The following is a 22,380-nucleotide window of genomic DNA, read 5'->3' as shown; positions in this document are numbered from 1 at the left end:
TTTTAAAAAAATAAATAATTTATTAATCAGTGTAGCTATCTAGTGGGGCTAACAAGAGGAAAACACGAATTTCTTTAGAGGATTTTTCCTGAGCTGTATCATAGTAAATAAATGTGAGATGTTAATGTGCATTTTTACCACTTTTGAAAGTATATGGGTGTATATATGTAACCATGCCACATATCCACTATTGTGGAGCATTGGTGGGACAAAAATCACACCATAAGGAGGATGCCTTTAAAACTAGGAGAAAGTAACCATAGATATCAGACAGACCAAAGTTGAGGGAAAGGGCTGTTACAAAACAGAGATTAATGAATGTGCCAAGTTGACACTAACAGAGCATAACCTCTATCAGCAGCATATCTGATTATCTTTCTCATGCCTTTGAGGACATGATTAGTTCTATAGAATTAGGAGAGGGAAAGATGGAAATGCAGGAATTATGTATGCCCAATAAGGAGATACAGGAGGGTTCAAGGTAACTAGCAAAATACGTGTACAACCTAGGATTTACATATGTGACGGATTACAGATTCAGTAATGGATTCAGTGGCTCTACTATAGCTGGGACTGTACTCTGGAACTTTAATGGGAATAATGCAACTGGGTGAATGGAATCAGAAATATAAATGACAGATGGGAAAGACCATTGCTTTCCCTCCTGCAAATCACTCCTTGCTCATGTTGACTTACAGGTTCCAAAGGAGAAGTCAAAAATAGCCTTGGTTTTTATTTTTGTTTTTTTTTAATTTTGTTTTTTATTTAGGTATTTATATCCCGCCCTTCAGCCCTAATGGCTATCAGGGCGGCTTACATTTATTATTATTTTTAACCAGACAGTTCCCTGCCCGCAGGCTTACAATCTAAAAGACACGACACAAAAGGAGAAGGGAATGGTGAGGAGGGAAGGGATCAGGTCCAGCATTCTTCTCTCCCTCTGAGGCCTGGACCAAGGCAGAAGGACCGGAGGGAGGGCTCTGCTTCTTCCAGGCAGGCCTGGTGGAGCTCGCCTGCCTCTCTCTCCCAGATGGTGGCTGAAGGGAGGGCTGGTCCTCTTCGAGGAAGGCAGTTGGAGCTCACCTGCCTCTCTCTCCCAGATGGTGGCTGAAGGGAGGGCTGTACTCTGGAACTTTAATGGGAATAATGCAACTGGGTGAATGGAATCAGAAATATAAATGACAGATGGGAAAGACCATTGCTTTCCCTCCTGCAAATCACTCCTTGCTCATGTTGACTTACAGGTTCCAAAGGAGAAGTCAAAAATAGCCTTGGTTTTTATTTTTGTTTTCCTTGTAGGGAGAAAGCCAGAGTTGTTTGTATTTTGGAGATCCAGTGTTTAGCGGTCCACGGTATAATCATTTTGAAAGCAGCTATTTCCCAATACCATCTTCGCAAAGGCGGCTTGCATCTGGTGGATTTCAGAGGTACAGATGGAAGCCTCTGAAAAGGTCTTTGATAAAGGGATGCAAGAGAACATGCTTTGCCACCAAGTGGGTTCCCCAGTGCTGTGCAAACCACTATGGAAGAAATTGCCATGGTAAAGGATCATTTTCATATCTTTACACAGAAATTAACTTCACCTAGGTTTTGCTTCTTCTTGACTTGACTGTGGTGGTTATGAAAGTTATAGCCAATAAGAATAGCATATTAATAGACTAGTGGTCCTCAAACGGTGGGGTGGGACCCCAGGGGAAGCATGAGAGTTGTTCAAGGGAAGACCCTGATCCCTCTTCCTCTTCCCAAACATTGTAATGTGCAAAATTTACACATTTGTTGAGTTACATATTGAATTTACATAAATAAAACTATTCTAATTTGAACAATGTTATTTCCTTATAAAATGTTAAAATATGAATATACGAGTGTGCAAATAAAAATACACACACTAACAAATTATTTTATATATATGCCTTCTAATATATTTATGCATCTTGAATAGTCTTTCTTCTTTTTTTTCAAGTTATAGTTATCCTCTTGCATTAGTGAAGTTGTCATTCCCCTTAGCCATGGTGATGGCATGCTCAAAAAGTCAACCAACAATTTCTGGTAGATTTCCCCAATTGCCATCTGGACAACCACACATGAATGTTGGATTGCTTTGAATCAGTTAAATAAACAACTAGATTTATGTGCAAGCCAGACAAACACCTAGAGGACAGAGTTTGGGGGATTTTGTGCTGCATGATCTGCAGGACATATATACTCAGATGTAAACCTCAGTTCCATGGAACTTACTCCCTATTTACCTTTGAAGCACCATCTGAAAAGAGCTTGGCTTCACTGTCCATTTGTTTTCATCACACAGGGAAAGTAAACAAGGAGTAAAGTTCCCTTGGATGTCACTTTGAGAGCTGGCTGAATCTTAAGGCTCAATCTCAGAGAGCTGACTTTATTCGCCCCATACTATTTCTCTGTGTGGAAGGAGACAGGAGAGTGAAGTGGCTTCCTTTGTTAAAACATCAGATGGAAGCTCCAGATGGTGCTTCAGCCAAGAAGGTAGTGATATCAGGCTGCGATATCCTCCACAGGAGTCCAGTAGGTTTGGGATCTAACCCAGTATCCCAGTCCAGTTCTCCACTCCTGCCCTACTGTGCATGCTTCAGATGGGACAGCTCAAATTAAGCCCATCTCACCCATCCTTTACTTTATGAAACATTTCTCGAAGGTGACAATCAGAAAGTTACAACAAGGACTTGTTGAAAAGCCACCTTCTGTCCAGGTTTTGGAGAAAAGGTGAGATATAAATAAAGATGATGATAATAATAATAATAATAATAATAATAATAATAATAATAATAATAGAGATCCTTCCATTGTTTGAAGCAGATACCATGAGTAGGAATGTCAGTTCTTCCTAGGTTCACTTTATAACCATTTGATACATATTCCCATTTGGAGTAATACTAGGTGATGCATTTTCTGGCAAATGATAGGACTAAATAATGAAAATTTTAAAAAAAAATCTTAGTGACCGAAATAATTCTTAATCAATATGATTTTGAAGGCTTTCACGGCTGGCATCCATAGTTTTTTGTGGGATTTTTGGGCTAGAGAGTGGGGTATACTGTTGGTTGAGAGGAAGCGATTTACATGTTAATCTGTGCATTGTTCTGTTGTTGGATGGCAAGGCCTCAGGGTGTCAAATTAACGATCCATTGTCTGCTGGGAAACCCCCTTCACTCTGGATGGTTTTCATTTGCAGTAGCAGAACTTGTTATAAACCATCCTGAGCATAAAATGCTGTTTGAAAACACTGAAATTCTGGACCATGCCAACAACTATCAGGTCAGAAGGCACGGGGAAGCCACTGAAATCAATAAACACCTGGACAACTTCAACAGGAAGGAAGAAGCCTTCAAATTAAACAAAGTTTGGCTACCAGTCCTGAAAAACACCAAAATCAAGAACCAAGCCCATGCAAATGACAATCACCCAAGGTGAGGGGGGATTCCCAGCCGACAATGAGTCATTAATTTAATAGACACTCTGAGGCCTTGCCATTCTACAACGGAACAATACACCGATTAACATGTAAATCGCTTCCTCCCAACCTAGTATCACTCCAAATGGGAATGTGTATCAAATGGTTATAAAGTGAACCTAGGAAGACCTGACATTCCTACTCATGGTATCTGCTTCAAACAATGGAAAGATCTCTATTATTATTATTATTATTGGTCCCTTTGTATACGCAGGGGATCTGTTCTGGAAACCCCACCCTCACTCCCCGTGTATGGGAAAAATATGGGACCTGGAGTCCCATTGTTTGCTGTGGCCATGTGCTCCTGCGCACAGTGTTGTGCGCATTCCATTGGCACATGTGACATTTTAATGCCCAAAGCTTGCCATCCATGTGAGCTTGAGTCTGCGGATGGCAAGCCCACAGATGGGGTGGGTGCACTGTATATACCCCACTCTCTTCCATGCCAACATTCTCAGAAGATGCCAGCCACAAGTGCTGGCAAAATGTCAGGAATAAACTCTTCTAGAACATGGCCTCATAGTTTAAAAACCCACAAAAAACTGATTCTTAATCACTTTAGAACGATTCATGGTCACATGGGCCCTGCATGTTGCAAGCTTACTGTCTACATACAGGCATGGAAAAGGAAGTAAACCGGAAGAAGGTCTGCTTCAACTCACAACCCTACAGTTCTACTATGACTGTAAAACCAATAAGAAGATGCAACTAATTAATGAATTAGGCTTAGTTCTTCACTTTGTGACAACAAATCTTCTATTAAAAATAGTAGTATGTGGGGCTCCTTAGGAATGCATTTGCTTGGCTCACTTTCTATGGTTCTGCCTTTTCAGTGTGTCCTGGAGGGCTTGAGGCTCCGTGCAGTAATCGTGGTACATGTGACGACGGGCAGGGAGGCTCTGGGCAGTGCAAGTGCAGTGCAGCTTTCATTGGGACATCTTGTGAGCACTGCACCCCTGGCCGCTATGGGCCAGAGTGCAAAGGTAACACAGTATTGTCGATAATCTAAGAAACCCATACCTTGGATCTACCAGATACAGTTTGACCACAACCAGTTCCAAGTTAATTGACTTGCCATGAAGAGAGGCAGCCGTATGAAGTATCTGACATACTCATGTGTCATATATAGTACTTTTGTCTTGCTTCAAATGTATTTATGGCTTTTTAAAAAATCGACATGCAACTCTCTTGGCTATTGTATTTGGAGACTGTCTTGGTGGCTTTCTCTTTCTCCCCTAAACATATATTTAAAAACTACTCTCTAGATTCAATATCTATATTTAATTGGGGGGAAAATATAATTTATTTCATTAAGCAGTCTTACAATACCATTAATATCTACATTAATTGAGTAATTAGTACATTGAATTTTTAAAACAGATATAAAAAGTGACTGACATTAAACCTTAGTCTACATGCAGCTTGCCTATCAACCTGTGTGGGAATTATGATTTACAGTTGTCAGCATCCTCTTCGATAAGCCAAGATGATTCTGGTTACTTTCTTTCTTTTACAGAGTGCCATTGTACAGAGAATGGGATATGCAATGAAGGGCTTCATGGAGATGGCTTCTGCTTCTGCACTGCAGGATGGACAGGAGAACACTGTGAAACAGAATTAGGTAAAGACCCCATGTTTTTTAATCATATCAAGTAACATGTTTTACAAGGTACTGATTGTTTTCCTAATTTTTGTAATCTTCTCATCCCACTGTTACCTCCATTCTAAGGTTTTGCAAGCAGCATTTCAGAAACGTATAAAATGTTTTTTAAATAATGCAGGGACAAAAAATGTGCACACCATAATCAACTATGTCTCTCATACATTCCCCTACATCTCATACCTTCATCTTTTCGAAATAGTTTACTTTTAGGATCTTATGCACTAAGATCTTAATAATTTGAAAGTTTATTTGGGCTGCCAAATAGAGAGCCCTCTTCTCCCCACCTGCTACATATGTAGGCAAATATAGGGAATAGGAAGCCTTCCAAATTCCCATCTAGCCTTTTTCTCACTTAGTCAAGGACACGAACCCCTCTGACATCAAACTGGTAAAGTTCTTTTTACAAAGTTAAAAAATAAACAACGAGATTCCCAAATAATTATATCAGTTCAGGAATGTGATACTTGAGTGACAACAGAGTGGAAGGCTAATACTAGTATGTCTTGAAATAAACAAATCTGAAGGTTTGGCATATGGGAAATGTCTCCAAGTAACCCCTTTCATCCCTTTGTTTCCTCGACTAACATCTCTGGTACTATTTTACAGGAATTCTGTTGTTCTTTTTCTTTTTTAGGTATTTAGCATATTTAAGATAAATTTAAGGTTTAGTCCTGAGGGATAGGTTACTTGCTCCAAGTGAGAAACCGAATCTCAGTTTCCAGTACCCAAAACCAACCTACTGGCCACTGTACCTCACCCAGTTGTGGTACAAGCTCTGATGTATAAAAATTAACAAGAGATTATTGAAGGTAGCGGTAGGGTGGAAGCAGCTAACAGTACACATTGATGGCTTGCTTTGTGAAATAAAATGTTTTTTCTCCATTGAAATTAGCATAGGATATTGCCCCCCAAAAGTATGAACTGTACTTTGTTATTCAGGCTAGAGGGAAGGTGATAACAAATCTCCTCTGAACAAATCTTGCCAAGACAATGCCATGATAGGTTCACCTTAGGGTCACCATATGTCAGAACCAACTTGAAGGCCTACAACAACAACAGCAGCAACAACTATGATCGTGTTTGCTATAGGTAACTAAAACCTTTAGTCCCCATGAGAAATTTTCACCAATAGGATCATTTCCCAAAAATGGCCCCAGGACCATTTTCTTTTATTGGGTCTTTCCCCATCATAGGCCCCGGATGTACAGGCATTAGATTCAATCTGATGTTGGAATCTAAGCAGAATCAGCTCTGACTAATACTTGGATAGAATCATAGAATCATAGAATCATAGGCCTGTTACAGACTGCCACAATAAAGCTGCTTCGGGTCTCTTTGGAGGTATGCTGTTTAAATGATGCATGCATCCTAAGAATCCGAAAGCTGCACCAAAGCTGCACTCCAGTGCTTAGGAATGGAGTGTGGCTTTGGCGCGACCTCCGGACTCTTAGGACCCATGCATCATTTAAATAGCATACCTCCAAAGAGACCTGAAGCAGCTTTATTTTGGCAGTCTGTAACAGGCCATTGAGTTGGAAGACACCACAAAGGCCATCCAGTTCAACCCCCTGCCAATCATAGCATACCCGACAGATGGCCATCCAGCCTCTGCTTAAAGACCTCCAAGGAAGGAGACTCCACCACTCTCCGATGGAGTGTATTCCACTGTCGAACAGCCCTTACTGTCAGGAAGTTCCTCCTAATGTTGAGGTGGAATCTCTTTTCCTGCAGCTTGCATCCATTGTTCCTGGTCCTGTTCACTGGAGCAGCAGAAAACAAGCTTGTTCCCTCCTCAATATGACATCCCTTCAAATATTTAAACAGGGCTATCATATCACTTCTTAACCTTCTCCTCTTCAGGCTAAATATCCCCAGCTCCCTAAGTCGTTCCTTATCTAAGGGCATGGTTTCCAGGGATGGAAGACTGAAAATGAATACTGGGTGCTGTAGGCTATATTTCAGAAGAAGGTACTGGCCAAACCAATCTCTCAGGATTCCTTGCTTAAGAAAACCTAGGAAATTAATGGGGTTGCCATAAACGACAGGTGTTTTAAAGGCACATACAGACACATGTATTTGTCTGACTATGGAAATGAGTTGCCTGATTTCTCTGAGTTCTTTCATGTCTAGCTGAGGTGCCTACATGTTCTCCATCCTGTCATCCTAATGCTGTCTGCCGAGCTAATAATATCTGTGAGTGCAAACTGTACTACGAGGGAGATGGAATGACGTGTACAGGTATGACTGGAATAACAGGTGATGAACCCAACATATAAAGCTATGCTTAATCATTAGGAGTTTTATATAATGACAGCAAGAATCAAGAAGAAAATGAGATAAGTAACATATAAAGGACATTTGATATGGTAAATACAAGGGAAAAGAAGAAGAGAAGGATGAAGAAAGAAAATTTAGTATTATTATTTTGCATTAGTACAATACGTGAGATAAGAATGTATGATTGTGGAAATAATTAATAAAGAAATATTAAAAAGAATAATTAGGAGTTTTACCATGTTGGATAGATTCAAAAGGCAATTATTAATTATAATATCACTAAAAACAAGACAAGGACTAGTGTCGTCTGGCTTCTTACTTACCATATTATTTAGTTTCATTGCCTGCACATGACTACTCTGTCGTAAGCATGTGCATTTGGTGGGGCGGGGGGGGGGCAGGGAATTACACTGTTGTTCATCAGTGCACTGATGCAAGAGATGCTGTCTTATATATCACAACTTTCATCTATAGATAGTTTTGCTTTATAGTGGGGGTGGGGGGTAGCTAAGGATTACTACCACACAATTATTAGAATCCTCTCAAATTTTCCTATGGGGAAGAAAATGTGAAATTTAAACCAGGTTGTCATGAGATCTGTGGTTTTACAATCTCATTCTTTGATGGAGCACTTCAGTGAGACAAATTATCACTCCAGATTAACAGAAGCAGAACTGCTATGGAGAATGGTTTCTGAAACAGACACTCTAGTCTAAATCTAGTCTAGTCTACTCTAAAATTCCCAAACCTCTCCTTAGTAATTGCCACCATGAACAGTTTACTGACAGTGATCACTCATTTCTTTCTGACCAGTTTCAGAAGACTTTACCGCACACAGATATTAAATTGTGAGAACACTGGGAAGGAAGCGGCTTTGGCGTTGCTCATTGCACGACAATGCCTCCAACCCATATCTGCTCTGCCTCCGTGAATGATCAGGTAATCATGCAAATCCTCAGGTGCAAAGTGTCGCTCCAGAGCAGTTGTGGGATTGCCAGTCATGTGACATCACAGTGTCCTCTCCTCCCCGTGTCCTCTATCCCCCTCGATTTCTGAAGCACCCTGGTTACCATTTTCTTCCTATCTATTTTCTTTATTTAAAAAAATTCACTGAGACAGCGGAGCTCCAAAATCATGAAGGAAAAATAGGGAAATAAAAACAAAGCAAAACAAAAGCAAGTCCCTAAAGGCATGTTGGATAGAGAAAGGCAGGGAGATGAGGTTGAGGAAGTATTCAGGAAGAGAGCACAATAGGGGCAGTTGCCCCAGTTGTGTGATTGATTGGAGTGCCATGATGGATGGCTGCAAAGTGATATGTTGCCCCAATTCCTCAAGCAACAGGTGCCAAGTCAAAAGGTGACACTTTACTGAAATGCCTTTTCTGCTCTAGTGATCGACCAGTGTGGGAAGGACAAGGGTGGCTGCAGTGACTATGCCAATTGCACCCAGATTGGAACTAGTGTTTCCTGCAGCTGCTTCTCAGACTATGAGGGTGATGGCTATGTCTGCAGCCCTATTGACAGATGTGCAGATGGAAATAATGGAGACTGCAGTGAGCATGCCACATGTATCAGCACTGGTCCCGTAAGTATGCTTTTGCCTTTGGGAAGATCCCTGATGCACTGGGGTCATCATGGGTGAAAACCATGTTGGAATTGAAACTGGATGATGACTGGAGGAATGCTGGGGTACCTCAAGTAACTCCTGTCTAATTCCTGTGGATTCATGGTGTGCCCTCATTAAGACGGCCTTTCTTGGGATGAGATGGTGGAGAGATGATGCAGTAAAAGGATTTCCTCTTAACTGTTACATGCAAATCCTTGATGTGCACTCCACATAATCTACAGTATAACAGTATTTGGGACAACCTTTTGCAGCACCAAAATAGTCTGTAGCTGCATGTAACTGCATTTTTCTAAACCCACTATTTAATATGACATCTCACATTCTGTGTTTTGCCAAAACTAGCAGTTTCTCTCCTTCAAAGCTTTAAGTAAAAGGAAGTGCAGCAAACAGTGGTGAAAGAGAGCCTTCATTGGCCCATCACAATCCTCCCTTGTGCTGCATGTAGGCTCCCCTCAACATCTCTTTCAGCAAGGGAAAGGAAGGATAGAATACTTGGATCATTTCAGACTCTTTAATAGTTTTGGAGAGAGCAAGGAAGCTATCCCTGGTCTATAAGGCCTGGTACATATGGGCAGAAAGTGCCATCCTCAGGCCAAAATTAGGGTTTTAGCAACTGCACACTTCCAAACCCTAATATGGAACGGCAGCGCCATCTTGGCGATCTTCAGTCCACACAGGGGCCGCCATGATGACACAAACACTACGTAGTGTCCAGACATCACTGGCAGGCACCCTTTTGGCACCACAAAAAAGCCGCTCTAGGAAGCTTCTTTTTGGTAGTGCATTGGTGCTGCAGTGTGTGGCTGCTGCAGCACCAACTTAGGGCAAAGATGGGTGGTGCAGAGCTGCCCATCTGTCAAGCCCCTAACTTTCTGAAAAAGACTGCAAAGAGGCCACGAGCCCATGGAAATATGTATTCAATATAACACACATACATTTTGTATCTTTGTATCCTCATATATTTGAGAATATGGTTGTATTTAATCCTCTGATAGGATTAAGAACTCTGTCTGTCTCCAACCATGTTAAGCAAGGGTAATAATTATATGGCCCTCCAGATGTTGACTGAATGCTTCCATTAGCAATCCTGGTCAGTATAGCCAGTGTTGAGGAATGCTGGGAATTGCTGCCAAAAGCATCTGGTGGTCCACATCATTCCAATCCCTGATGTAAAAGAACTCAAGAGACTGGGGTGCTTTGTGATGTGCTTTTTGTGCTTGATGTTAAATCCTTTTTGAAAGGTGGTGTTTGACTTCTGCATGCTTTTGTTGAAAGCTTATGCCCCTTTCACTCTTTGGCATGATGCATGTGTTCTTTGGCCTTGCAGAATTCCCGACGGTGTGAGTGCAAGCCAGGTTATGTTGGCAACGGAATCCAGTGCTTAGAGGAAGCCATCCCTCCCATAGATCGTTGCTTGGAAGAGAACGGGCAGTGTCACTCTGAAGCTGTTTGTACTGACCTGCATTTCCATGGTATAAGCAGTGTCTCCTGTCATGTAACTTTTCATGCTTCCATAAGACAGTTCTTCTTTCAGGGCTGACCCTATCATTAGGGGAAATGAGGGAGCCACCTCAAATAACAGAAAACAATTTATTTTGTCAGGCCTAGGGTACAGTACAGGTGAATTTGAGAAGGGAGATGCCAATTTTCAAGAAGAAAATTGTTTTAGGGTACCTTGCCTTGTCTTATACCACACTTTAGCCTACAGTATGGGTGGAGATGATGACTTACTATTTGATAGGGTTTCTCTGGCTGGCATGAGGATTCACAGAGACTAATTCGTACTAAGGGGGTATGCTCACACAGTATTGGGAAGAGGTCTGGAAACCAAGCCCAGTGAGCAACAATTTTACAAGGCCAGGTATGTCTAGCTTAGAGAAGACTGAGAGGTGACATGGTAGTCATGTTTAAATTTCTGAATAGATATCATGTAAAGGATGGAGTGATCTTGTTTTCTGCTGCTCCAGAAACTAGAATACAAACCAATAGATTCAAATTACAAGAAAAGAGATCACACTTTCTTTATTGTAAGAGCTGTTCAGCAGTGGAATAGATTGCCTTAGAGCAGCCTTTCTCAAATAGTGGGGCGGGCCCCCCAGGGGGGGCGTGAGGCTCCGTAAAGGGGGGCGCGAGGCTCTGTTATGCAGAGGTGTACTTATAACAATTTTATAGACAAATGATACTATTTACAGTCGCGCGGGGGGCGCGAAATGTTTTCTTCTTCCTAGGGGGGGCATGACAGAAAATAATTGAGAAGCACTGCCTTAGAGGGTGGTTGTGTACTCTCTTTCTCTAAAAGTCTTTAAACAGGAGTCCTTTAGTTGTGTATTCCTACATGGCAAGAGATTGAATGAGATGGACCTTGGGGCCCCTTCTAATTCTATGATTCTCTTATTCTATAAATAGTGTTACAGACTGGTGATTGTGGGCAGGTGCCAGTCTACCCTACCTGGTAATTAAAGCTCGGGTTGAAGTGCTCTTTCATTCCCATGTGAAGCAGACTGGCACCTGCTCATAATCAACATCTTTTAAGCCAATGTTCAATGCTGTGTGGGCACATTGTCCCTACTCCTTACCTACTCCTTTGGCTTCCTTTTGTTTTGTCACTCCTGAGTCTGTCACAATACATCACATTTTAGAGGGTTTTTTTTTAAAAAAAATAAAGGCCCTGCAGTCAGAATAAATACTGCAATTCAGCTAAACATTTGTAGATGTGTCCCAGTGTGCATAAAGTATTTGGGACTGACAGAAGAAATTTACAGATGGTTGAGAGTGGGAGGTATTAGCTCAAAGGTCCAAATAACTTTCCTGCATTGATGAAGCCATACTTATTTGTGTTGTATGAGTCAAACTGTGTGTCCCTCTCCCCCAGATTTGATCTGCACCTGCAAATGAAATAATGACTAGAATGACCCAATATTGTTTCTCACTCTCTAGACAAAACCGTTGGTGTCTTCCATCTGCAGTCTCCAAAAGGAAAATACAGCTTCACATATCAAGAGGCTGAAGCTGGCTGTACAGCTGAGGAAGCTACTGTGGCCACTCTTCAGCAGCTGTCAGCTGCACAGCAGGTAACAAGGCAACCAGGCTCTTGCTCAGTGGCTTTTGGGTTCCTTTCACAGCTTTAAAAATTACCTTCCAGAAAGCCCTGGGCAGTGGCTGTGCTGGCTGTGGAGTTTTGAGACCTGTAACAGAAAAAAAAAGTAGCTTTTCCAAGCTCTGCTTCATTTTGCCTTGGCTTGAGTTTCATTTGCCTTGACTTGAGGAATTTGACTCTTCCCTCAAAACTTTTCTCTGTTTTAGCTTTTTGCTAAGAAACACAGAGTTTATGTTTTTCCCTCCTTGATCAACCTCTCGCTCACTTGCCTCAAGAAGTATTCCTTTTGGGTGCCACCCATCCACCCCACTTGCAACCAGTTATCTCACTTCTAGGATCCAAATGTACGAATATTTCAGAATGTGACCCTATTATGAATGTTGGTCTATTTTGAATAAGCCTGCATCTAAGAGCAATGGAACTTGTTTTCTACACAGTCTCTGGCACAAGAGTGATGACACCATGCAGATGGCATACAAAGGAAATGAAATACTGCCTTCTCCAGGCCACACAATGCATAACAGCTTAATTTATATTCACAAAGATGAATTGTGATGAAAAAAACTGTTTAAGCTATGGGCAGATTGAAATACAGGACATTAACCAAAGTGCCCTTTCTCTCTCCATCCCCATCCCTCCCTTTAGATGGGTTTCCATCTGTGCATAGTAGGTTGGCTTTATAACAGAACTGCAGGCTACCCAATAGTGTACCCAAGTAAGAAGTGTGGTGGGCAACATGTGGGGATTGTGAATTATGGTTTTCGAAATAACATCACTGAGAAGTGGGATGCCTACTGCTACAGAGCTCAAGGTGAGGAACTTAAATACAAGTTACTGTAAATAACAATATTTACAGTGACATGCTAATTTCTGCAACATGGGAGTGCTAAATATAGTAACCCTGTATTCAGGTCAGAGGTGGTGGAACAGAAAGGTGAAGCTACACAAAAGGCTCATCTGTTTGAACTCCATTCCACTTATGCTTTCCAAGTATAACCCCTCTCAACAGACTAGTACATGTCTTGTACTATTTATGAGCCACCTTCGGACCCTTGGGAGAAAAACAGCATAAAAATGCAAATAAATAAAAAAAATAAATGTCTCACACCCAAATGTTACTGCATCTAACTCTTGTTGTTTTCCATGTCAGATGTGAGCTGTAGCTGTAGAAATGGATTTATTGGAGATGGCTATACCTGCATAGGGAATCTTTTGGCTGTGCTGGGCCAGTATGCAAATTTCTCACTCTACTATTCTGTAAGTGGTAATTTCATATTCATGCTTCTATAGCAAGGATGGGCAACATCTGTAGTCTAGTTGCTTTGTATGTCTGAGACTCTAAGCTACGTAGGACCTAGAGACTGACTAGTGAACTGGAATAAGTGCTGCTTTTCATGGGCATAGATATTGGTGCCATCCCAATCCAGTACCATTATTTGTTTTATTTTTATTTATTATAATATTTACATCCCGACAGCATGCAATAAAACCAATCTGACAAATTTAAAACAATGTAAATGATAATTTAAAAAAAACAAATTTAAAAGGCTAGAACACTATAAAAACTGAATGAGTTAAAAAGACATCCAAAGGTTTGTATGAAACAAATTATTGCACTATCATGTTATCACTTGGTGCTGGAATGACAGCAGTGTTGGCACTAATTGGCATACAAAAGGAGAGTGCTCCATCACTGGGGTGCCATAGCAGCAAAATCCCTCTCCTGTGCCCTCCCATGGCATATTGCCCTGACAGAGGAGTGGGCCTTTCTTCTGCTTCCCCTTCCTCCTGAGGGTCTCAGCTGCTCCAGGAAACCTGCCAGAGCAGGGCATACTAGGGCATAAAGGGCAGAGGGCTACAGGAGGGCGAGGATTACGCTCTCTCACACTGGAAGAAGCACCCCATGGCTAGCAGCCTCTTTATTCTTGTTGGCAAGGTGCTGTAAACATTTGGGGGAAGAAAATTGTATGTACTGTATATTTATTCTACCTTTTAGGACCTGCTTATAGATATTCCTTTTGTTGGGTGTAATTTCTGTTGGATACACCTATACTTTTCTAGGTGGGCAATTGTGGAGCGGGCAGGAGCAGTGTTTTGTAACATCAAATCACTTTGTTTCATTTTGTCTGATTTCCTTCCTCCATTTTCCAAAGGTTTGGAGGTTGGGAAGGCAAAATCACTGCATTTTGCAACCATTTTGATCCATTTTGAGAAGGGGGAAAATCAGTGGGAAAATATTGGGAGAGTCCTGAGGGTTGGGGGAGATTTCAAGGGTTACACTTTGGGGCCTTTGTCCCCTCCTCTTTTAAATTAACCATGAAGTTCCTTTCTCTGTTTCAGATGTTACTGGATTATGCTAATTCGACTGAGGATGGAGCCGATTTTGTTGCTTTTCTGTCCACAGATAGCACTTACAAAACAGTTTTTGTGCCCATGAACTCTGGCTTCAGGGACAATACAGTAAGAACTATAGAACAGACAATGGACTGTAGTGTTTCTGCATCATAGCCTTGCACCAAGTTTAATCTTGAGGAGGGTGGAAAGTTTTATGGTTTATAACTAATTATTATTATTATTATTATTATTACTATTATATGAAAATTAGAAATTTTCAAATATGAGTTTGCCAGTCTGGACATCTGACATTATCACCAAAACACACACACTAATTCAGATTCTCTTAAAGAGAATGAAGTCTAGAAGAAATGTAATGGTTTTAATATTTATTACCTTTCCTCATGGAAATCTGGGACTTAAAGTTCTGGAGGGGAGTTGAGATCTGTAACTGCAGGAATACTCAGTACTCTTGCTAAACAGTAATTATGATTCTTCAGAGAAATTCATGACAAACTATGTGAATTAGACAATTTTTTCTGTTGCTAGTGAATTTCCAAAGAGGGATATTCAGCCTCAGGGTAGACTCTTTTCTATTCCATTCCCAAAGAAAGCCTGAGACATTAGTTTAGCATCCAGCCCCTGTTTGTGTACCTTTCAAATACCAGTAATAGATCTGCCATGGAATAGATTTGAAGAGGATAACTAAACATATATCTACTTGAGTTCCAGAACTCTTTTGCCAAAGACATGTACTTAAAATAATCTTCTGCCTTTGAAAACTGACCCTTTGTTCTGACTGTGGAAATTTTTTTCAAGGTGGGGTTGAACAAACATAACATGTGTGTGCTTTTAGTTTTAGAATGTGATTAGAATTCACTGATAGTCCAAGACACAGAGTGTGCCTAGTACAAGAAGACACACACTTCAGTACTAGGGTTGTCCAAACAGTGAGAACATGTCACTAGCTGTATGCTGGGCTTCATTCTAGTCAAAAGCCACACACTCAGTATGTGGATACAAAATTAAACTGCCCTTGCATGACTTTCTATCAGTAAGCTCTTTGTTTGCCAACCATCTGGTCTCTTTTCTTTATCAAGCTTATCCTTGCAGTAGTAAGGTGTGGAGTTTTGAGTGTTGTATTAGGACTCTGGAGACCAGTCCCCATTCAGCCACAGAAAGCCACTGGGCAACCTTGGGGACGTCACACACTCTCAGCCTCAGAGGAAAGAAATAGAAAATCCCCTCTGAACAAATCTTGCCAAGAAAACTCCATGATAAGTTTGCCCTAGGATCGCCTTAAATCAGAAATTATCAAAGGCACACAACAAATCAACAACCTCTTAATGTTTACATTGAGATTGCCACTTTTTTCCTGCACGAGACTTTTTCCCTTTAACCTTCCATGTGATCTAATGGCTACTATTCCACAAGTCACAGATTATACAAAAGCTATAGGAACACTATGTTTAGTCTCTACTAAGAGGTCTGCTCCAATTATGCATGCATAGGTTGTAAATAGTTTTGTGGTGCATAGGGCTGAATGGATGGCTAGAATGCAGTTGGATATATTTTTTTCTCTCCCTTTTTCTGATCAATAACTTTGAATGGAATGTAAACCTGTTTTTTTACCAGTCTTTAACACTGTCCGACTTGAAACTTCATGTATCTGCAAGTGATATGTTCCTCTGGAGTGTCAATCTCACGGCTGGCACCATTATACCTTCTCAAGCAGGATTTAACCTTTCCATCACAGATTCTGTGAACAACACCAAATTCCCTGTAAGTATCTATGTATAACTGGACAGAAGCTCTGTTCCATTTATCCAGGAAGCCCTTGGCACTGTTCTTTGGGCAATCCCCTTTTCTGCATTAAATTTGCTTGATAGTTTTTAAACTCTTTGGATTGTAGTACATTTTTATTAACCATGAATGCAATTGTTGTTTTCACTGTTGCTGCTTCAGGATTCTAAGATGGTAAATAATACAGTGATAGTTGAATGGGATATTCTGGCCTCCAATGGAATTATTCATGCTATTGAGACACCTTTGATGGTACCTCTTCAACGTCAGCTGCCCAAGCAGGTTCGCCATTGTTACATTGCCTCTCAGAAGTGCCCAGCATGCATTTAATCCATTTTGTATTCCTTTCCTCTGATTTATGGCATATAGTTTGTGCTTTGTGAATGGTGTGGGATGGCATCCAGGGAGCATCAGTGGGCTGGAAGAATTGGCAGTTTGGAGCAGATCAGCTTGCATGAATAAAAGTACCCTTCAATTGGCATAAAACACGACTGGATCCAGGCCTCTGTGGGAAAATACAAAATGATAGGCAAACAATCTGGGATGACAATATAGTCACAGCCTGGTTGACATTCTGCCCATTGGGTTGCTTTTATGTCCAGGCAAAGGGGATTTTTAAACAATCCTCCTAGTGCAAAAGAGTTAAATTATTAGCTTCCAGGCAATAATGACTTGTGGGAATGCTAAGGAGAGAGAGGGCTAAGGGGAAAGAGTATATAAAGATAGGTTCTCTGGAGATGCTGGCGAAACATCAGGAAGAAACTCTTCTAGAACATGGCCACATAGCCCAAAAACTCCACAAAAAACTATGGATGCTGGCCATGAAAGCCTTCGACTTCACATAGGTTAGACTGTTCAACTCACAGGGACAGGGAGCAGATAGGAATGGGTACGTTCAAGATAGGAACAAGACAGGGCCAGAGATAGGAGTGGGTCATATGGAAAAGAGATTTGTAGGAGCTGAGTGTAGCAAAGCTGACTAAAGAGCTCGGAGAATTTGCTACTTTGATTCTAAGTTAATTGTTACAGGGAAATATGGGACTTGGTGGATGTGATCCCTCCTCTCTTCCCCCCAGACTTTGTGTAAAATTTACACATGTTGAGTTAAATATTGAATTTACTTACATAAAACTGATCCAATTTTTGTTATATCCTTATAAGATGCTAAATTTCCTTATAAGATGTTAAAATATGAATATACATGAATGTGAAAATGAAAATTTGCACACTAAATAAACAAAATATTTTTGTTCATATACTACATCAAATAGGGAGGAGCACAATGTCCACATGTAAGGAGAGTCCCAAGGGTAAAGTCTGTATACTACTTGGCTAAACATTTGGCCTTTCTGTTAATCAATAAGCCTCTGTTGTTTTGTTATACTATCTATGGAAGCCTTTTATTTAAATGGTTAAAATGTTGTACCATTTTGAACCCAACACAACCTGCATCTGCTTATCCAGTGTTAAAGTAAACTTAGAGCCCACTTACTAAACTGAGGGAGGGCAAAGGAGATGACAGGTCCCTTTTCTGAGGGAGCAACCTGGAGGAGATCCATTGCTCTCCAGACATACTTGAGTAAAAAAAAAAAAGAAAGCTAGTGAAAAGTGATCCAGTGATATATATTTAAATACCCTTCCAGAGTTTTCTTTCAGAACACCCCCTCCCAAAAAAAAACAAAAAAACCCCTGGGATTATTTTCCTACTGAACTGTTTCTTTGAGCCACACAACTAACAACATATTAGGATTTTAAAAAGTTCAGTGACAAGTTGCAAACATTAAAAGCAGAGGAAAACATCTTCTATCACCCTCTTGATTTGGAGATGTGTTTACTATCTTGAGTTATAGAGGTGATTGTGTAGGGTACTATAGAATCCTCCAAAATTATGTATGTATGTATGTTTGGTTTTGAATTGGGTCTAAATTTAAATTTAAAGTTAAGGAGTCATTTCTAAGCTAAGTTTAAAGACAGCTGGTTAAACAGGTTTAAATGCTTTAAGGCAGCTCTCTGATCATAACATCTTGCCATATAAATACAAGAATGCTGCTTTTCGCAGGTTACGAGTCCTGTAAAACCATCTGGTGCTGTGACAATTGGTGTGAGCATTGTTGCCGTAGTGGTGCTATGTGCAGCTATCGCTGTAGTGTCCTACTATTACCTCAAAAGAACGAACCAAAGATTCCAGTTTCGCTACTTTAAGGTATCTGTACAGTGCATTTACAGGGAAAAACACAGATTTTGTTTTTCTATAAAATGTCAACAATATTTTGCTTTCAATGCCAGATGGCTCATATGAGAAAATTTCTGCCATATCATTGCATACAGTATACAGTATTTAAACTTGTGGGCACTGGAACTGCAATGTTGTATCTCTAGCAAACATTTCCTTGATCTCTTTTTATGGGTTGATCACTCTTTTTATGATTGGGGGGGAGGGTTGGGGTTTGGGGGGGTTTACATTTTAATTTTTAATTGCTTGATGTTTTCTTTATATTGTTGCAACCCGCTTTTATTCCTTTGTGAAAAAGCGGAATACAAATAAGTATTATTATTATTATCATCTTAAGACACTTACCTTGGAGCACACTCCTCCTACAAGGAGCTCTCCAGATGTGTTGGTCAAAAAATTGTCATATCCAGTCGACATGGACATGGCATAAAGTATTCCACTAGTACAGAACAGTGCAATTACAGGTTTGGGGGTGGGGGGGATAGAGAAAGAGTGGAACCCTACTGGCGAGTCCTAATTGGAGTTGATCTATCAAATCAATTGTTGAATGACAAGTCAACAAATCAATAATCTCCATTGATTCAATGGATCTACTCTAGTCAAGATTAACAACAGGAGTGGGCTAAACTGTAGTAATACTTGTATTAGGATAACTCAAAACTGTCAGAGGCTATGGGGTGGGGGTAGAAAGAGTTGGGCATGATACTTCTGCTCCCCAAAGTCTGATTAAACTCAATAATTATATCACTAACATAGATGCAGGAAAGGAAAGCCCATGAAAACACAGAACACTGATAAACATGCACTTCAGTTCATTGAGCAAAGTAGTCAAGATAAATGCTAGCCAGGATTAGAATGACAGAGTGAAATTCAAGTCAAAAGCGTAATATTATAGAATATCATGGACCATTGGGGCAGGCTCCATCAGAAACTCAGCTTGAAGATTAGAAAAAGATACTTATTTCAAAGATCCAACATCAAATCCTACACGCCTGACTCTGCTATCATACAAAGAGAAAACAGGGAGAACTGGGACCGAGTGTTGATGAGTGGGTGAAGTTCTGAATGCACACAATCCGAGGCCCTCGCAGGCCTTTACCACAATGTAGGACATTTACATTAGACCTAGAGCTGATTTAAATAATTTCCCTCTCAGAGCAAAAAGCAACTAATCAGAACATCCAGGAGGAGAACAGCAAACACCCCTCTTCTCTCCCACCATACTGACACAAGCCCAGCAAGATTTTTAACATGTCGGTGGGCTCCAATCTTGTCAGGGTGCTATACTTCAGCAACATAAAGAAGGCCAGTCTCCCTGCCCTCAAAGAAGTTGCGCAATTCAGTCTTACTGATTCACATTTTAGCTTTAATAGTACAGTAGTCAACTGTATGAGTTGAAAGTCTCCAGATGGAAGTTGAAAATATGAGTTGAAAGTCCTCCTTTAAGTTTAAGGATGTGCTTTTCATCTGTTTGCTTGCAGGCTGAGCTGGAGGATGAAGAGCCTTCTTGGGAGGAAAGGAGTCCACACTTGGTTTCCATTCCAAATCCTATTTATGGGACAGACAGCTCAATCTATGAGCCATTTGAGGTAAAATACCTGAAAGTCACATTATGTTGAAATATTTGTCAAAAGTATGGATGATTTCTATTAAAATTTAGGAAAGCAGAGGTTCCCCAAAATATCAGTCATTTTGTACATGTGGGGTCTATATGGAAACAAAACTACTGATAAACTGGTTGATGTGCATGCACTTAGGCACTGTATTGTCCCTGTGGCATCTCTGCTAATGTGCAAACTACAAACAATTAGTATACCATATTACTGGCTCATGTAAGTTCAAGATTTTTCATACCTTAGCTCTGCCATTAATCAGAATGGAGACTGCAGTTTAGGAATCAGATTAGTAGTTGGAAGTAGTTGGAAGGGCAACAATGAAAGAACTAGACAAGATCTTGAAATGTCAAGGTTTATCATTGAATACTAAATTTAGGATGATCCATGCCATCATATTTCCCATTTCTTAGTATGGCTGTGAAAGAGACAGTGAAGAAAGAAGATAGGAAGAAAATAAATTCATTTGAAATGTGGTACTGGAGAAGAGTTCTGCAGATACCTCAGATTGCCAAAAAAGACACATAAATGGGTCCTAGAAGAAATCAGGCCTGAACATTCCCTAGAAGACGACTAAACTGAGGCTGTTGTACTTTGGCCATATCATAAGAAGGCAGGATTCAGTAGAAAAGACAGTAATACTAGAAGTTAGAAGGCAATAGTAAAAGAGGAAGACTGCATTACTCAATGAATAGACTGAATAGATTCAATGAAGGAAGCCATGGCCCTGTCTGCCAGACCTGAGCAGGGTTGTTGATGACAGGATGACTTGGAGGTCTCTAGGGTGACTTGGAGGTCTCTCACAGGGTTGCCATAAATAGAAGTTGACTTGATGATAGTTAATAACAAAATTACTGGCTTTCCCATACTACAATGATGTAGGACTCCAGCTTATTTAGAGACTTGGTGGATTAATAGGACTAAGATATATTTCTGCTTTGGTTTCAGGATTCGCTTCAAGCAGAAGACCTTTCAGATACTCATGGAATTCTTGGCCATTACTAAGGATCCTGTTCTGGGCTGCACTATAAAAGCAGGAAACACTGTTCTAGAAGCTTGGCTGTGCAGAAGGAACCAAGCGTAATCATTGGTTCTTATAGACTGCTAAATTGTCTTGTTTTTCCATGCAGTGGAGAGAAATTGAGATGTGGTTTTTGGATTAATTGAAAAAAAGGTTACAGATACCTCAGTCCCAGTCTTCCTTTTAAATTCACAAATGGGGAATCAGGATCCCAAGAGCCTCCTGCACTTGTCAGGGGACATTTGCATTTTTCTACTCTGAATGCACCCTCTCATGTGTGTTTTGGAAGCCAAAGAAATGACTTTTCAGATGAAGCTTCAATAGAAAGGGGAAAGGCCTGATGAAAAGTCATGTTGTATACACATGCTCCTTTGGATCGTGCCTACAAAACTACAAGTTTATACTTAGGGAACATCAAGACTCATGAATGTGTTTTGGACAGTGGATAATGTGGGGATCTTCAGTGGGCCAATAAAACCTTAAGTTCAGAAGTAGAAAGTTCTATAATTTTACTCTGAAACTGCACTACTGAGCCTTCTGTTGATACTTTTTAATGTTACTTTAAATAACTGAAATGATTATGCTACCTGAAAGTATAGGCGGAGCCTGGTTTGTAATCTTACTGATTATATGTACTGTTTTGAGAATTTCAAATGTTTGTAAAACAGAAAAGGCAAGCAAGTCTTGCCAGCCTGAATTAAACTTCTGATTAGTTTCAGTCTACAGATCAGTATATTTAATTCTCAACTGGTCATGGTAAGGACATTTAAAATATGTGCTATATCTTATGATTAAATACTGGCCGTATGATTTATGCTCCACTTCTCCATACTCCACATAAGGAATCACTCCATGTTAATCATGTAAAGAAGGAGTATTATTCCACAGTGAAACACTTTATTTTTGTAAAAATAGTAAATGTCATTCAACATAGTAACCAACAGAAACATTCTCAATTTTCAATGACACTGAACACAAATCCTGTAGAATATGTTTAATTAATACTCTATCGTATCCAAGAAAACAAAACAAGAATGGCTGCACACATACTGTTGTGGATACACACAAAATACTTGAATCAGAACTAACTACTCTAGTCAGTTCTGAAAATTTATCAGCTTATTATCCCAGTTCTTTGAGATCTTGCCTTAGCCTGAAGTTCAAAGATGGTAGTACTAGGAGAACTCTTGTACTAGCGGAGTATTTAAACTGGTAGCTCAGCCATTTCA

General features: G+C 40.3%; 1 protein-coding gene across 1 annotated transcript in view; it reads left to right on the top strand.

The window, feature by feature from the left end:
- STAB1 (stabilin 1) overlaps nucleotides 1-21,874 on the top strand; it is a 146,290-nt gene extending 124,416 nt beyond the window's left edge. The window contains exons 55-69 of the mRNA XM_089524356.1: nucleotides 1,300-1,540; nucleotides 4,318-4,467; nucleotides 5,001-5,105; nucleotides 7,278-7,385; nucleotides 8,815-9,008; nucleotides 10,378-10,522; nucleotides 11,988-12,121; nucleotides 12,793-12,958; nucleotides 13,298-13,404; nucleotides 14,488-14,607; nucleotides 16,117-16,263; nucleotides 16,447-16,566; nucleotides 18,344-18,487; nucleotides 19,999-20,106; nucleotides 21,079-21,874. Of these exons, the coding sequence (XP_089380482.1) occupies nucleotides 1,300-1,540; nucleotides 4,318-4,467; nucleotides 5,001-5,105; nucleotides 7,278-7,385; nucleotides 8,815-9,008; nucleotides 10,378-10,522; nucleotides 11,988-12,121; nucleotides 12,793-12,958; nucleotides 13,298-13,404; nucleotides 14,488-14,607; nucleotides 16,117-16,263; nucleotides 16,447-16,566; nucleotides 18,344-18,487; nucleotides 19,999-20,106; nucleotides 21,079-21,135 (2,046 nt within the window). The 3' untranslated portion in view covers nucleotides 21,136-21,874. The remainder of the gene's footprint in view (nucleotides 1-1,299; nucleotides 1,541-4,317; nucleotides 4,468-5,000; nucleotides 5,106-7,277; nucleotides 7,386-8,814; nucleotides 9,009-10,377; nucleotides 10,523-11,987; nucleotides 12,122-12,792; nucleotides 12,959-13,297; nucleotides 13,405-14,487; nucleotides 14,608-16,116; nucleotides 16,264-16,446; nucleotides 16,567-18,343; nucleotides 18,488-19,998; nucleotides 20,107-21,078) is intronic.
- The last annotated feature ends 506 nt before the right edge of the window (nucleotides 21,875-22,380 follow it).

The sequence above is a fragment of the Sceloporus occidentalis genome, unplaced genomic scaffold, assembly GCF_023333645.1.
Source record: "Sceloporus occidentalis isolate IW3139 unplaced genomic scaffold, rSceOcc1.0.p SCAF_1, whole genome shotgun sequence".
In the NCBI taxonomy this organism is placed as follows: Eukaryota; Metazoa; Chordata; class Lepidosauria; order Squamata; family Phrynosomatidae; genus Sceloporus; species Sceloporus occidentalis.
Note: the sequence above shows the minus strand (reverse complement) of the source record. Positions and strands in the feature narration are given on the sequence as shown.